The 14,995-nt window shown below is 41.0% G+C and overlaps 1 protein-coding gene across 21 annotated transcripts in view; it reads left to right on the top strand.

Annotated features, from left to right (window-relative positions):
- Positions 1–14,995, top strand: part of ABLIM2 (actin binding LIM protein family member 2) — a 201,552-nt gene that overhangs the window by 106,846 nt on the left and 79,711 nt on the right. For all 21 annotated transcript variants that reach the window (XR_010601582.1, XM_065597106.1, XM_065597102.1 and 18 more), the window contains one exon: positions 14,109–14,196. Coding sequence is in view for 20 of the 21 variants with exons in the window: in XM_065597106.1 (XP_065453178.1) it covers positions 14,109–14,196 (88 nt within the window). In the remaining variant the exon portion in view is untranslated. The remainder of the gene's footprint in view (positions 1–14,108; positions 14,197–14,995) is intronic.

Raw genomic sequence — 14,995 nt, 5'->3', positions numbered from 1 at the left:
TACATTGGTACGCAGTAGTCTTAATTTGAATATTATGATCACAATTCACAGTGACTTGTTGCTTTTAAACAGGCTTCATCCAAACATAAACACACAAATAGCAATGAAAATGCCTTTAATTGTGGCTTTAGCCTGTTCAGTGCTCATTCTGCTATTTTGGGTTTGTTCGTTCTGTGTTTCTTTTTCTTTCATGTATTTTTAGTAGTCTCTTCCTTCAAGGATCCATCACTAGCAATATGCATGATCTTTTTCTGTATGTGACATAAAAAACCATCATAACTGTCAGAAAAACTGCCGAATGTTAAAATGAGCTTTTGCATAACTATTACCCTACACATCACTTATGTGTTTTGTTTAGCAAGCAGTTCGGCTGATAACATTTGCTGATATCTTCATCGTGTACATTTTTTAACCAATGCGCTAGATGCTGCTGAATATTTTGAATACCATGAAACTATATTTGAAACTTAAGAAAAAATGGAATCACCATGAGAATGGTCATTGCAATTCTTTGCAGTTGCTTGCTTTTCTTCCTGTTAATAGTTTCCCTTCTACGTGTGGTAGAGGTAACTGATTAGAGGTCTGTGCACTATTTTGTGTGTGTGTGTGTGTGTGTGTGTGTGTGTGTGTGTGTGTGTGTGTGTGTGTGTGTGTAATTGGTACATGGTTAGAATTGTGGGGACAGGTGAATATCATCTGCTTCGCATCATGCAAAAGTGATGTATTATGACAAATTAAGACAGTTCTGCTACAAAATGAATCATTTCTGGTTTTACTGGCCGCTTTGTTCCTTTGAACTTTAAATATAAACTGCTTACAGTTTACCAGTTAGGCTGCCTTTCTTAGCTCTGTGTTGCTGTGGTGATGCATCAGTATTGTCAGAGCATTTAGTGCTTCTTTCCACCTAATGAATGTCTCAGCTAGATGAAATTTTAAACTGGGTATTTTTAATCCCTCACCCTTCTGCTTTACAAAATTCCCTTCATTTCTGTTTGCCATCTGACTGACTGCCCCTAGAGTCAGCAAGGCTGCTTCACTGCAGTGCCTGGCAACATAGCAATGAATCCAGCCAACACTGGAACATCCTCCCTCTAACTCTTCGCAGTAACCATGGCAGTGGTGTAGCATTAAGCTTTGTTTCGCACCTTTAACTGCAGTTAGTGGCACTTGGTTTTGTTGATAAAATATCTCCAGTATGTTGTGACCCTCTGAAGCATGTATTGTGTATCTACTGCAAGTAGGAAAACAGGCTCTGCAGGGGTAAAATATTGTATGTCTCATTCTGATTTTCCTCCTTCCAGCCTTCAGTATATTTTTGTTTTATTTAGGTTTTTTTAAAATTAAAATAAGAACTTTGAGCTCATGCTTTGCTCTAGCAGCGCATTAATGCAACTGAAACTGGAAACTTACCACTGGTTGGCAATATTATTATAAAGAAGAAGAATTTGTATTACAGTAGTGCCATAGTTAGCCCCTGTACAGACAGATGGTGAGAGACAGCCCCTGCCCTGAAGATCTTACAGTCTAGATCAGGGGTTCTCAAACTTCATTGCACCGCGACCCCTTTCTGACAACAATAACTACTACATGACCCCAGGCTTGGGGACTGAAGCCCGAACCCACTCGAGCTCCACTGCTGGGGGGGGGGACAAAGCCGAAGCCCAAGGGCTTCAGCCCCAGGCAAGGAGCCTATAATCTGAGCCCCACCTCCCACAGCTAAAGTCTTCGGGCTTCGACTTCGGCCCTGGGCGGTGGGTCTTGGGCCCCGGGTGATGGGGCTCCAGCTTTGGCCCTATGCCCAGCAAGTCTAAGTGAGCCCTGGCGACTCCATTAAAATGGGGTCGAGACCCACTTCGGGGTCCCGACCCACAGTTTGAGAACCGCTTGTCGACAAGACAAATAAAGGGTGTGAAGGATAACAGAGGCACAGAAAGAATAGCGGATAAGTGAATGTGGGCATGTCTAAATTGCAAATGAAAACCAAAATAACCGGCCCTGCAGCAGTGAGTCTCAGAGTCTGGGCTCGCGCTATGGAGCCATGGTGTGGTATGAGGGTCTCAGAGGCTAGGCTCCAGCTCAGGCAGGAAGGTCTACATTGCAGTTTTTAGCCACGTACCATGAGCCCTGCAAGCTGCTGTCAGTTGACCCAGGCTCTGAGGCTGGCTGACGTGGTTCTGGGGGGAGTTTTTAGTTTTGGTTTTTTTTCTTGTTTTTATTTTTGTTTTGGTGATGTGGGGTTTTGTTTGTTTTTGTTTGATTTTTTTTTTTTTTTTTTTTTTGTAGTGTAGATGTACCCAGACCTAGCAGCTGGAAATAGTACTTCAGGCCTGCTGACTCCCATTCTAGCCTCCAGTCCAGTGGTCCATGCAGCCTCTCTAGTACTGTTCAATATTATTTCCTGCTTCAGTAATTTCACTCTGCCTGCCCAGAATTAATAGGCTAGATCCTCAACTGCATTGGAGCAGACCTTGGCACAGCTGAGGTGAAGAAGAAAAAGTGACGCTCTGCCACCTTTATGCCTCTTTCCATCCTGGGTGTGGCAAAAGTTAGAGAAGCCAGCAACTCTAACTTGCTGCCGCTCATATTGACCCCCAAGAGGATTTTAAGAAAAGCTGCACAACATCTCTGGGGCCAAAGCCTCCGCTTCATTGACGTCAATGGAGCTGAGGCAATGTGCACCAGGAGAGAATCAGGCCCATGGAATATAAGGGTGGATTTGGAAGAGGTGAGGGAGATTAGTTAGCAAATGGGAAGCAGAAGTCTATTCCAGGCATAATGGGTGGCATGAAAAAGATGCAAAACCAAGAGTGGGAGAAAGAGACAAAAGGTGTAGGTCATTTATTGTGAAATATATGCAACCAAGTGACAAAACCAATAACTATATCCATAGACTATTTTAATAAATAGGAATATGGGCCAAATTCTGCTGTGATATAAACGGACAGAGCACAATTGACTTCATCCAAGTTACACCTGCCTCCACCCAGGCTAAATTTGGCCCTGCGAGTCAAAACTTGGCCCTAGAGGTCACAAATTAAAATCTGAATTATATTTATACTATTTTCTTTTAAATTATTCCTTTAACCGTTGTTTTCAGTGGCTGGTACACAGTGAGCTACTTTCTTTAAAAGATAAATCTCCCCATTTGTACATCTAGCTCTGCACTTTATACCTGAAAGAATAAAGAAACTGTGGGAGGCAGTAAGTATGATTCAGATGTATCCACCGTGGGTGGGAAAACTCAGAGCTTTGCAAAGCACATGGGGATGAGCCAGAGCTCACACAAAATGAAATAATTGTACATGTGAACTCGCTGAAGTAGTGCTGCAGGTGCGCATGTAGAACATTATAAATGACAGATTCTTGGCTTAGTGTGGGTTGACAGATGACTCCAGTGAAGAAAGGGACGGGGGGGAGAGTCAGTTTCAGCACTGTGTTACTCCACTTTGACACTGGTGTAACTCTGTTGAAATCAGTTCAGTTGCACTGGCATAAAATTGGAGTGACACAATGGTGAATTGGGTCACTGAGGCTATAGAACAGCTAGTAAGAATTTCTCCTCCACATATTTCTCCTGGTATCTACTCTTTCACAGATTTTTTCTTCCTCTGATTTATTGTCTACTGTACAAAATAAATAGTTCATAGAATTATAGGACTGTATGGTGGGAAGGGACCTTGAGAAGTCATCAAGTCCAACCCCTTACATTGATGCAGGACAAGGAAAATCAAGACCATCTCTGACATGTATTGATCCAGCCTGTTCATAAAACCTCCAATAATGGGGATTCCACAGCCTCCCTTGGAAGCCTATTTCCGAGCTTAACTACTTTTACAGTTAGAAAGTTTTTCCTAATATCTAACCTAAACCTCCCTTGCTGCAGATTAAGCCCATTACTACTTGTCCTTCCTTCAATGGATGTGGAAAACAGTTAATCACCATCTTTCTTATAACAGCCTTTAACGTATTTGAAGATTGTTGTGAGGTTTCCCCCACTCCACCACTGTTCTGTTCTCAAGACTAAACATGTCCAGTTTCTTTAACCTTTCCTCATAGGTCAGATTTTCTAAACCTTTTCTTAGTTTTAGTGCTCTCCTCTGGACTCTCTAGTTTGTCCACATCCCATTTAAAGTGTGGGGCCCAGAACTGAACACAGTACTCCAGCTGAAGCCAAGTAGAGTGGGACTGTTACCTCCCATGGCTTACATACAACACTCCTGTTAATACATCCCAGAATATTAGCCTTTTTCGCAGCTGCATCACATTGTTGACTCGTTCAATTTGTGGTACACTATAACCCCCCTGATCCTTTTCTGCAGTAGTAACATCTAATTAGCCAGTTATTCCCCATTTTGTAGTCTTGCATCTGATTTTTTTATTTAATTCTTCTTGTTGATTTCAGACCAGTTCTCCAATTTGTTAAGGTTGTTTTGAATTCTAATCCTGTCCTCCAAAGTGCCTGCGACCCCTCCCAACTTGGTATCAGCCACACGTTCTGAATTTTAAACCTGAACAGCATTCTATCTATAAGCATTGTGTAATCAAAAGAAACTGGAGAAGAATAAATTTTCAGATGAAAAGATGAGTTTCATTTTTGTCTGAACTATTAAAAGAAGGAGACAAACCCAAGAAAAAAGAGGAAACAGAGAATCTATTTTAGGTTTTATACTGCCACCCATCACCATAGTGTTTGAATGTCTTCCACGTAAAATAGCAGTAGGAAGTCGTTAGTGGACTTTATGGAGTCTCTGGCTCTTCTCAAGATGGAAACTCTGCTTCAGTTAGGATTTTTAACTGGTTGGTTGATTTGTTTTCAGATGTTTTTAGGAAGGGAAGGTCTTGTGTAGAAAGGAGTGCCAATATTGGAGCACCATTCTTGCTGTAGTGGAAAGGCCTTTTGGAAGATGAAGGTTTTGCAGTGTTTCTTGAAGGTGTTCTGGCTCTGGGTTTGCCTGATTCTTCTCTAGATGTTCATTCCATAGCTGGATGCCTTCTACCTAGAGCATTTTGTCCTCAGCTTTGATGGGCTTTGTTATCTGCATTGTTCCAGAGGAGCCCAACTGCCTCAATATTTCATATGTCAAAATTCAATTACTGCGGACTAACTCCTGTAATCCTTCCTAAAGCAGACAAAACGTCAATAGGAGTCTTGCATTAGCAAAGACGATAGACTGTGAACCTACCTGAACAGATAAGATTCAGCACTACTGGTACTCTGTTACAGCTACCTACATTTGTATTATGTCAGCTGAAATGTAAAACAGTGTAATGGAATCATTGAATCAACCTGAATTCTCTTCTCATTTCTATGAGCTTGTTGCTCTCAGCAGAAAAAAAGTTTCAGCCCTCATTAGTCATACCTATATTGTTAGTAGTTATAGTCAGTGTTCCCTCTAATTTTTTCCATCCACGTGCGAAATGAATTTTGTTATGTGCACCATATCGAGGTAATGTGCAGATGTGCACCACCAATAGAAACCAATATTTTTTTTTAAAATGTTACCATAGGGATAATTACTCCAGCCAGGACAGTTTCGGCATTTTAGAACTCACTACTCAAAGAATTACATTTAAGCGTAAGAGAGAAATAAAAATTATGAAATGCATAGATCAGTCAAAAAACTAAAATAACACACTTTGAAAGAAGTAACAACAACAACAGTTCCCTTTCTCCAGGAGCACACCTTCTAGGCTCCCTGATCTGATGAGCTCTTCTGATCACCTCTTCTGGGAGCTCCACTCCTCGGGAGCTCCCTGTTTCCTTGAGAATGATTTCCCTAACTAAGCTCGGATAACCTTTTATTAGATCCAGGTGCTCATTGACCAATTAACCATTAAGTGGCCACCTGGGACACTCAGTTATGCCCAGGTGGGTCTTCAAAAGGCAGCAGCAGGCAGACTTGAGCCCTATTCCCCTTAAAGGGCCAGTTGCCCTGCAACACAACACCGTGGGCAAAATTCTTCCCCTGATTTAGGGCCTAATCCTGTGAGGTGTGGTGCTCCACTGCCATAGGAATTGACTTCAATGGGAGTTATAGATATAGGGGAGGGCATGCCAGTGACTCATGTAATGTCATTATACTAGCTCCACTATCATCTTCTGTCCTATCCTTTATACATCCTTACACTTTGTCCATCTCCTACTGCCTATTTAGCAGGCGTTTTCACTGAGACATCCATAACGATACCCAGGTCTTTCTCCTGAGTGGCGACTGTTAATTTAGAACCCACTGATGAGTAATTCAAATTACTCTTTCCAATATGCGTTTTGCCTATGTCAACATGGAATTACATCTGCCACTGTATTTATTCTATTCTATGCTATTCCTTTCTAGTCTCTATTCTGCACAGTTTGTTGGACCACCTTCATCATTGCCTTCAAGTAGTGCATTAAGTGACGTAATTAACAGTTTTCATATCTGATTAATTATTTATCTCGGCTACTCCCCAAGAGAGAATTTGTATGAGTAGGGTAGGGATTTTGTTGCTTTGTTTTTTTTTTATAAATTATATGTGTTGAGCTGTCTGGAGTAGCTCACAAGCATGAGTGCCAGCCTCAGGCAGACTGTCAAGAAGCAGGGCACAAACCCCAAATTGGTTGCCAGTTCTATACTTAGATTTCACCAAGCAAGTAACAAATGTGAACTCATCAAGCACTATAGCAGCCTAACCATGGAGTCACAGACAGTTCCCTAGGGTGCTCCAATCTATCTTGCCACCCAGGCAAGCTTGTCTTTGTGATAGATTGTCCCTTACACAAAAATCACAACAATATTCAAGTTACTGCCAGTCCCCAAGGACCAGTTACATACCACAGGTCAGTTACACTTAGACCTCACACCAAAAACAATGCTTGTAGCCAATCCTATAATAAACTAACTAAAGATTTATTAACTAAGAAAAAATGAGTCATTTACAAAGTTAAAGCCGGTCAACAGACACACAAATGAATTACAGTCTTAGATTCCAAAAGGAATAGAAACTGCTGTGATATGCAAGCTTTCTGTTTCCTTTAGAGCAAGCCCAAGCTAAGCAGCTTGGAGAGCCCTTGCTTATGCTAAGAAATATTGCCCTCTCCAAATTGCAAGCAGCATAGTGATGCAGTTCATAAGAACATAACATAAGAACGGCCGTACCGGGTCAGACCAAAGGTCCATCTAGCCCAGTATCCTGTCTTCTGACAGTGGCCAATGCCAGGTGCCCCAGAGGGAGTGGACCAACAGGCAATGATCAAGTGATCTCTCTCCTGCCATACATCTCCATCCTCTGACAAACAGAGGCTAGGGACACCATTCCTTACCCATCCTGGCTAATAGCCATTAATGGACTTAACCACCATGAATTTATCCAGTTCTCTTTTAAACGCTGTTATAGTCCTAGCCTTCACAACCTCCTCAGGTAAGGAGTTCCACAAGTTGACTGTGCGCTGCGTGAAGAAGAACTTCCTTGTATTTGTTTTAAACCTGCTACCTATTAATTTCATTTGGTGACCCCTAGGTCTTGTATTATAGGAATAAGTAAATAACTTTTCCTTATCCACTTTCTCCACACCACTCATGATTTTATATACCTCTATCATATCCCCCCTTAGTCTCCTCTTTTCCAATCTGAAGAGTCCTAGCCTCTTTAATCTCTCCTCATATGGGACCCATTCCAAACCCCTAATCATTTTAGTTGCCCTTTTCTGAACTTTTTCTAGTGCCAGTATATCTTTTTTGAGATGAGGAGACCACATCTGTACGCAGTATTCGAGATGTGGGCGTACCATCGATTTATATAAGGGCAATAATATATTCTCAGTCTTATTCTCTATCCCCTTTTTAATGATCCCTAACATCCTGTTTGCTTTTTTGACTGCCTCTGCACACTGCGCGGACATCTTCAGAGAACTATCCACGATGACTCCAAGATCATTTTCCTGACTTGTTGTAGCTAAATTAGCCCCCATCATATTGTATGTATAGTTGGGGTTATTTTTTCCAATGTGCATTACTTTACATTTATCCACATTAAATTTCATTTGCCATTTTGTTTCCCAATCACTTTGTTTTGTGAGATCTTTTTGAAGTTCATCACAGTCTGCTTTGGTCTTAACTATCTTGAGCAGTTTAGTATCATCTGCAAACTTTGCCACCTCACTGTTTACCCCTTTCTCCAAATCATTTATAAATAAGTTGAATAGTATTGGTCCGAGGACTGACCCTTGGGGAACACCACTAGTTACCCCTCTCCATTCTGAGAATTTACCATTAATTCCTACCCTTTGTTCCCGGTCTTTTAACCAGTTCTCAATCCATGAAAGGACCTTCCCTTTTATCCCATGACAACTTACTTTACTTAAGAGCCTTTGGTGAGGGACCTTGTCAAAGGCTTTCTGGAAATCTAAGTATACTATGTCCATTGGATCCCCCTTGTCCACATGTTTGTTGACCCCTTCAAAGAACTCTAATAGATTAGTAAGACACGATTTCCCTTTACAGAAACCATGTTGACTATTGCTCAACAGTTTGTTTTTCTATGTGTCTGACAATTTTATTCTTAACTATTGTTTCAACTAATTTGCCCAGTACCAATGTTAGACTTACCAGTCTGTAATTGCCGGGATCACCTCTAGCGCCCTTTTTAAATATTGGCGTTACATTAGCTAACTTCCAGTCATTGGGTACAGAAGCCAATTTAAAGGCCAGGTTACAAACCTTAGTTAATAGTTCCTTCTAGTCAGGAACTGTATCGCTGTACCAGGATTTTTATTCCCTTCCCTTAGACTTAAAACGAATGGGACAAGAGTTGGTGCCCATCTCCTCTTCATGGGTGCAGGGATAGGGGGAATCAGCTAAGCCTTTGTCCTTTGATGTCTGAAAATGGCTCATTTGTTTTCAGTGGGCCTTCTTGTGTACAGGACCAGCACTTTACACTGATTAATGCTGCTTTCCTGTTTGGTGTATTACACAGTTACAGAGGTTTACAGTGCAAACACTCAATATAACTTTATACCATGGGATACAGATGTTTATAAGTGAGATCAATATATGCAGCATCCTACAAGCATTTAATCAAATCTAAACGCATTCTGACCAACTTAATATCAGTTTTAAAAATGCTAACACACAGGTGAGCTAGACTAGTTTCCAGCTATGCACTGGTCAGTGTTCAGTGAGGTCTATGGGCCTTGGCGTAATCTGGCACCTGGCCTGCTAGCATCAAAATATGTACTCTGTGCTGTGTGTTTATATCAAAGAAAGGAAATCAGAAAAGTGCTCCAGCAGAAGGTGATGAGATTTGTGGTGGTTCTTAATTCCTGTTGGAGTTAATTCCACAGCCTTTCACTAGCCCTGAGAAAGCTCTGCCTACTGTACATTTGAACTTTTTATATTTACACTGAACAGTTCCTTTGTGCCTGAGGAGTGGAATTGTTGACCATGTTCCTCTTTAGGTGCTCTTTTAGGAATCCTGGGCCCCAACTATTGACTGACTCAAAAATAAGAACCAAGACCTTGACTCTCTATCCTATAAGAAGCCAGCGTAAAGCATGAAGGATGGGTTAGATGGGCTCATGGTAACCTGCGTTGCTGAGGGGAGACATTGCCATTCTACATGGCATATTGCCCTCATACTAGGAGGATTTTCCCTTAATAAATGCTAGTCCCACTTATTCCTGCATGTACAGGTTGCTGGAGTAGGATATTAGAGGGTCAAGCTCAAAAACAATAAGGGATTCACAAGAACAAATTGTCACTTACACGCATTGCATGTGTGTTTGTTGTCACAGTATTGCCCATTTTATAAAATACAGTCTGGCAAACTAAGCTTCCAAACTGCAATGAAGAAACAGCCATATGGTTAGGAATTTGTTTGCCACATTAGACTCCCTCACATCAGTGCAACAAACCAAAAAAAAAAAGGAAAATGACAAGGCCATCTTTTCAACTTAAGCTGATAATACAAACACTTTACGTCTTAAGGTCACAAAATTTCCAGGTTCTGCTGGAACTGGTAGTCCAGCTTTGGTTCAAGATGTGGCATCTGTTAAGCAAAGTCTTTTTGAAGTAGCCCTGCCTCTGCCTCAGTCTGCTCTTGGAGAAACTAGTGGTGCATTTTTGTTATCCCTTTTCTTTAATCAATAGGGCAATAGATTTACACTATAAACCTCAACTCCAGCAAGTATACTTTGATGTGTCATAAAAATACACAGTGATTTGAATCATTATGGGGCAGATTCCTGATTAACTAAATGGAGCTATGACAGCTTACATCAGCTGAGGATCTGGCCCTATATCTCTATAAATGATTGCAAGGATTCTTATATCTGCTGAACAAATTATGATGGGCCAGATTCTGGGACACTTATTCTGCAACCACTTTAGTACATTATTCAGTGAGTATTTCCATCTGTTTCGGTGGGGCTACATAAAAAGAAATATTCTACTCAACATGAGTAAGGGTGAATCTGGTCTGAAAAACAGACAGTGTTTTGTGAAAATATCTGTTGAATGCATTTTCTGTTTCTCAACCAGCTTTAACTTAAGTGCTGTTACTGTGGTCTGTGAGCAGTGAGTGTTTAGAACTTTCCCTTTCTCTGCAGACTTTCTATATCCTTTCTGTATAGGTAGTACAGACAAATTGGCAGGTTATTAGCTGTACAGTTGCAAAGTCATATTTGAATAATGGTTGGTTAAAATTGTACATTTACCTCTCTTAACTAAAAGTACTCTATCCTAACATAACACAGTTCAACAATAAAATGTATAAATACTTTCTAGAAATCTAACTTCTCTTCATAATGTTTTGTGGAAAATTTAGGAGAATTGGTTATAACAATCTATAACATTTTACTGAAAACTATTCATAGATTTTTTTTTTTTTTAAGGCCACAAGAGATCATTAATTCTGACTGCCAAACACAGGCCTTAGAATTTCACCTATTATTTCCATATCAAGACCATAACTTCAGGCTCAGCTATCGCTTGTCTTTTAGAAGGATATTCAGTCTTGATTTAAATACTTCAAGTATCTTAGCACTAGTGTTACACATCTGTATGGCAATAGGTTTTCATGGGTTAAACAAGTCCTACATTAGCGAAGTGAAAAACAGAGACTCTTTAAACTTGAGTCAGACCCCAGTATTGAGTAGTGAGAGAGCAACTGCTGGACCAAGATTATGCTTTGTGGTGTAAACCTTTGCTGAACCCTTTGACTTTGTCAGTCATAAGTAATCAGGCAGATCCTCCACATAGTCACAGTTACATTTCTAACAGCATGCCATTATTAGCATTGATTAATTACTATTGTCTGGGTGCTGACAGTTTGTTCATCACTGCACAGAACAAAGACTTGCAGACCAAGTTCTATACGAACTTAGAGTTGTAGTACAGTACTGTAGAAACACTTTAACAGCAACAATACTTGACACTAATTGTATTAGTTTTTAACCACACTTTTCCAAGGAGACAGGATATGAAACACTTTACAAAGAGCCAAATCATGCACTCACTCCTAATTCAGACAAAACTCCTTCTGAACTCATACTTGACTCCAGTAGTGTTTTGCCTGAGTCAGGTCTGCATAATATTACATGTGGTACATGGCAACACCTTTTTTTATGCTAGTAGTTCATTTGGTCAAAGGGGGTGAAATCTGGCCCCACTTAAATCAATGGGAGTTTTGACATTGATTTCACTGAGGCCAAGATTTTATACAAATAAGACCATAAGAATGGCCATACTGGGTCAGATCAATGGGACGCCTAGCCCGGTATCCTGTCGTCCGACAGTGGCCAGTGCAGATGCTTCAGAAGGAATGAACAGAAGAGGGAAATTGAGTGATCCATCCCATGTTGTCCAGTGCCAGCTTCTGTCAGTCATAGAATCATAGAGTTTAAGGTCAAAAGGGACCATTATGATCATCTAGTCTGACCTCCTGCACAACGCAGGTGACAGAATCTCACCCACCCACTCCAGTATCAAACCTGTGTCTGAGCCATTGAAGTCCTCAAATCATGGTTTAAAGACTTCAAGGTGCAGAGAATCTTCCAGCAAGTGACCCGTGCCCCACGCTGCAGAGGAAGGCGAAAAACCCCCAGGGCCTCTGCCAATCTGCCCTGGAGGAAAATTCCTTCCTGACCCCAAATATGGCCATCAGATAAACCCTGAGCATTTGGGCAAGACTCACCAGCCAGACACCCAGGAAATAATTCTCTGTAGTAACTCAGATCCCACCACATCTAACATCCCATCCCAGGCCATTGGGCATATTTACCGCTAATAGTCAAGGACCAATCTCATTATACCATCCCCTCCATAAGCTTATCAAGGTTAGTCTTGAAGCCAGATATGTCTTTTGCCGCCACTACTCCCCTTGGAAGGCTGTTCCAGAACTTCACTCCTCTGATGGTTAGAAACCTTCATCTAATTTCAAGTCTAAACTTCCTGATGGCCAGTTTATATCCATTTGTTCTTGTGTCCATATTGGTACTGAGCTTAAATAATTCCTCTCCCTCCCTGGTATTTATTTCTCTGATATATTTGTAGAGAGCAGTCATATCTCCCCTTAGCCTTCTTTTGGTTAGGCTAAACAAGCCAAGCTCTTTGAGTCTCCTTTCATAAGACAGGTTTTCCATTCCTCGGATCATCCTAGTAGCCCTTCTCTGTACCTGTTCCAGTTTGAATTCATCCTTCTTAAACATGGGAGACCAGAACTGCACACAGTATTCCAGATGAGGTCTCACCAGTGCCTTGTATAACAGTACTAACGCCTCCTTATCTCTACTGGAAATACCTCGCCTGATGCATCCCAAGACCGCATTAGCTTTTTTCACAGCCATATCACGTTGGTGGCTTATAGTCATCCTGTGAAAAGAACAGGAGTACTTGTGGCACCTTAGAGACTAACAAATTTATTAGACTAATAAATTTGTTAGTCTCTAAGGTGCCACAAGTACTCCTGTTCTTTTTGCGGATACAGACTAACACGGCTGCTACTCTGAAACCAGTCATCCTGTGATCAACCAATACTCCGAGGTCCTTCTCCTCCTCTGTTACTTCCAACTGATGCTTCCCCAGCTTATAACAATAATTCTTGTCAGAGGTTTAGGGACACTCAGAGCATGAGATTGCATCCCTGACCACCTTGACTAATAGCCATTGATGGACCTGTCCTCCACAAACGTATCTAGTTCTTTTTTGAACCCAGTTACACTTTTGACCTTCAGAACATCCCCTGGCATGCAGTTCCACAGGTTGATTGTGTGTGTATGAAGAAGTACTGTCTTTTGTTTGTTTTAACCCTGCTGACTATTAATTTCATTGGGTGACCTCTGGTTCTTGTGTTACATGAAGAGTGATTACATTTCTCTATTCACTTCTTCCATGATACTAATGATTTTATAGACCTCTTTCATATACCCCTTTGGTCATCTCTTTTCTAAACTGAATAGTTCGGTCTTTTTAATATCCCCTCATATGTAAGCTGTTCCATCTCCCGAATCATTTTGTTGCTGTTCTCTGTACCTTTTCCAATTCTAAGATATCTTTTTTGAGATGGGGTGACCAGAACTGCACATAGTATTCAAGGTGTAGATGGACCATGGATTTATATAGTGGAATTATGATGATTTCTGTCTTATTATCTATCACTTTCCTGATGGTTTGTTACATTCTGTTAGCTTTTTTGTGAAGAGGTTAACTGAGCAGATGGGGAACAGTGGGGAGGGGGTTGGGGTGTGGGGTGCAAGAAGGGTTCGGAGTGCGGGCTCCAGCCCGGAGCCATTTACCTGGAGCAGCTCCGGGGTGGTAGCAGCGCACAGCGGAGCTAAGACAGGCTCCCTGCCTGCCCTGGCCCCACGCCGCACTGCTCCCAGAAGCGTCTGGCACCATGTCCCTGCGGCCCCTCACCCAGGGGCCGCAGGGACGTGGTGCCGGCCTCTTCCAGCAGCGGCGCAGGGCCCGCGGCACCATGGGGTGGCAATCTACAGTTTGAAAGAAAATAACATGTAATAAAATATTTTCTTCAAAAACTTAATATGATATCTGAAGGTGTAATCACTGAATAAGCTGCAGTGCTGTCTAGAGTTAGCATTATCCATAATAACCTTTTTTTTTTTCCCCCAACAGGCCGGAGAAAAACATTATCACCCAGCTTGTGCACGATGTGTCAGATGCAGTCAGATGTTTGCAGAAGGAGAAGAAATGTATCTACAAAGTAAACAAACAGAAGTTATTATTAGTATTGATCCTTAATGTATTTATTAAAACAATATCTGCATTTATAAGACAGCCACCTCTAGCATAAGCATCTGGGCACAGCCTCTCTTTCTTGGCAAAACAGAAAGAGAAACTAAATGGGCAGAGGGAACTAGCAAATTGATGTACTAACCTAAGATTAATGTTTTTTACCCAGCTCTGTTCTATAACCTGCAAGTATCAGTAGTACACTTAAATCATTCTTTGTGTTCATTCTTTAAACAGAGAAAATTAGACACTACCTACATAATATTTGCTGTTACGTTATTTAAAATCACTATTGTCACATTGATTTAGAGCAAATTATAGTAGTTCATTGAGTGCCAATGTGATCCATGACTTTACTCACTACAGAAGCCAGGGAATGTTGTGATTCCTTGGTTAATGGCAAGCCAGTTTGCTCAGCAGTAAGAGGAATCTGTGAAATCCAATAACAAATCAATGCTAAAACCAGTCTTGGAGATGATCCCAAGCCACAAATTTTGAATTTAGATTTCAAACACTCAGAAGTTCAGTTGTGTCTGGATTCAAGGTTTCAGTTTAATCCATTATAAAGATATTACAAGATGGACGTTTGCTAATTTTTGTTCTAAGTTCTGATTCAAACACTCCCAAAATTCAGAGTTTTGCTTTTGGACCCATCTTATTTTCTGCAGTTACTGATATATTCAGTAGTTATTTGTATACTGCTTACCTCTAAATTCTGAACATACTGACATTATGTTTGACTTTTCAGATTTTTCTTTGTTTTTGACTCT

This window comes from Chrysemys picta, chromosome 5 (assembly GCF_011386835.1).
Source record: "Chrysemys picta bellii isolate R12L10 chromosome 5, ASM1138683v2, whole genome shotgun sequence".
Taxonomy (NCBI): domain Eukaryota; kingdom Metazoa; phylum Chordata; order Testudines; family Emydidae; genus Chrysemys; species Chrysemys picta.
Note: the sequence above shows the minus strand (reverse complement) of the source record. Positions and strands in the feature narration are given on the sequence as shown.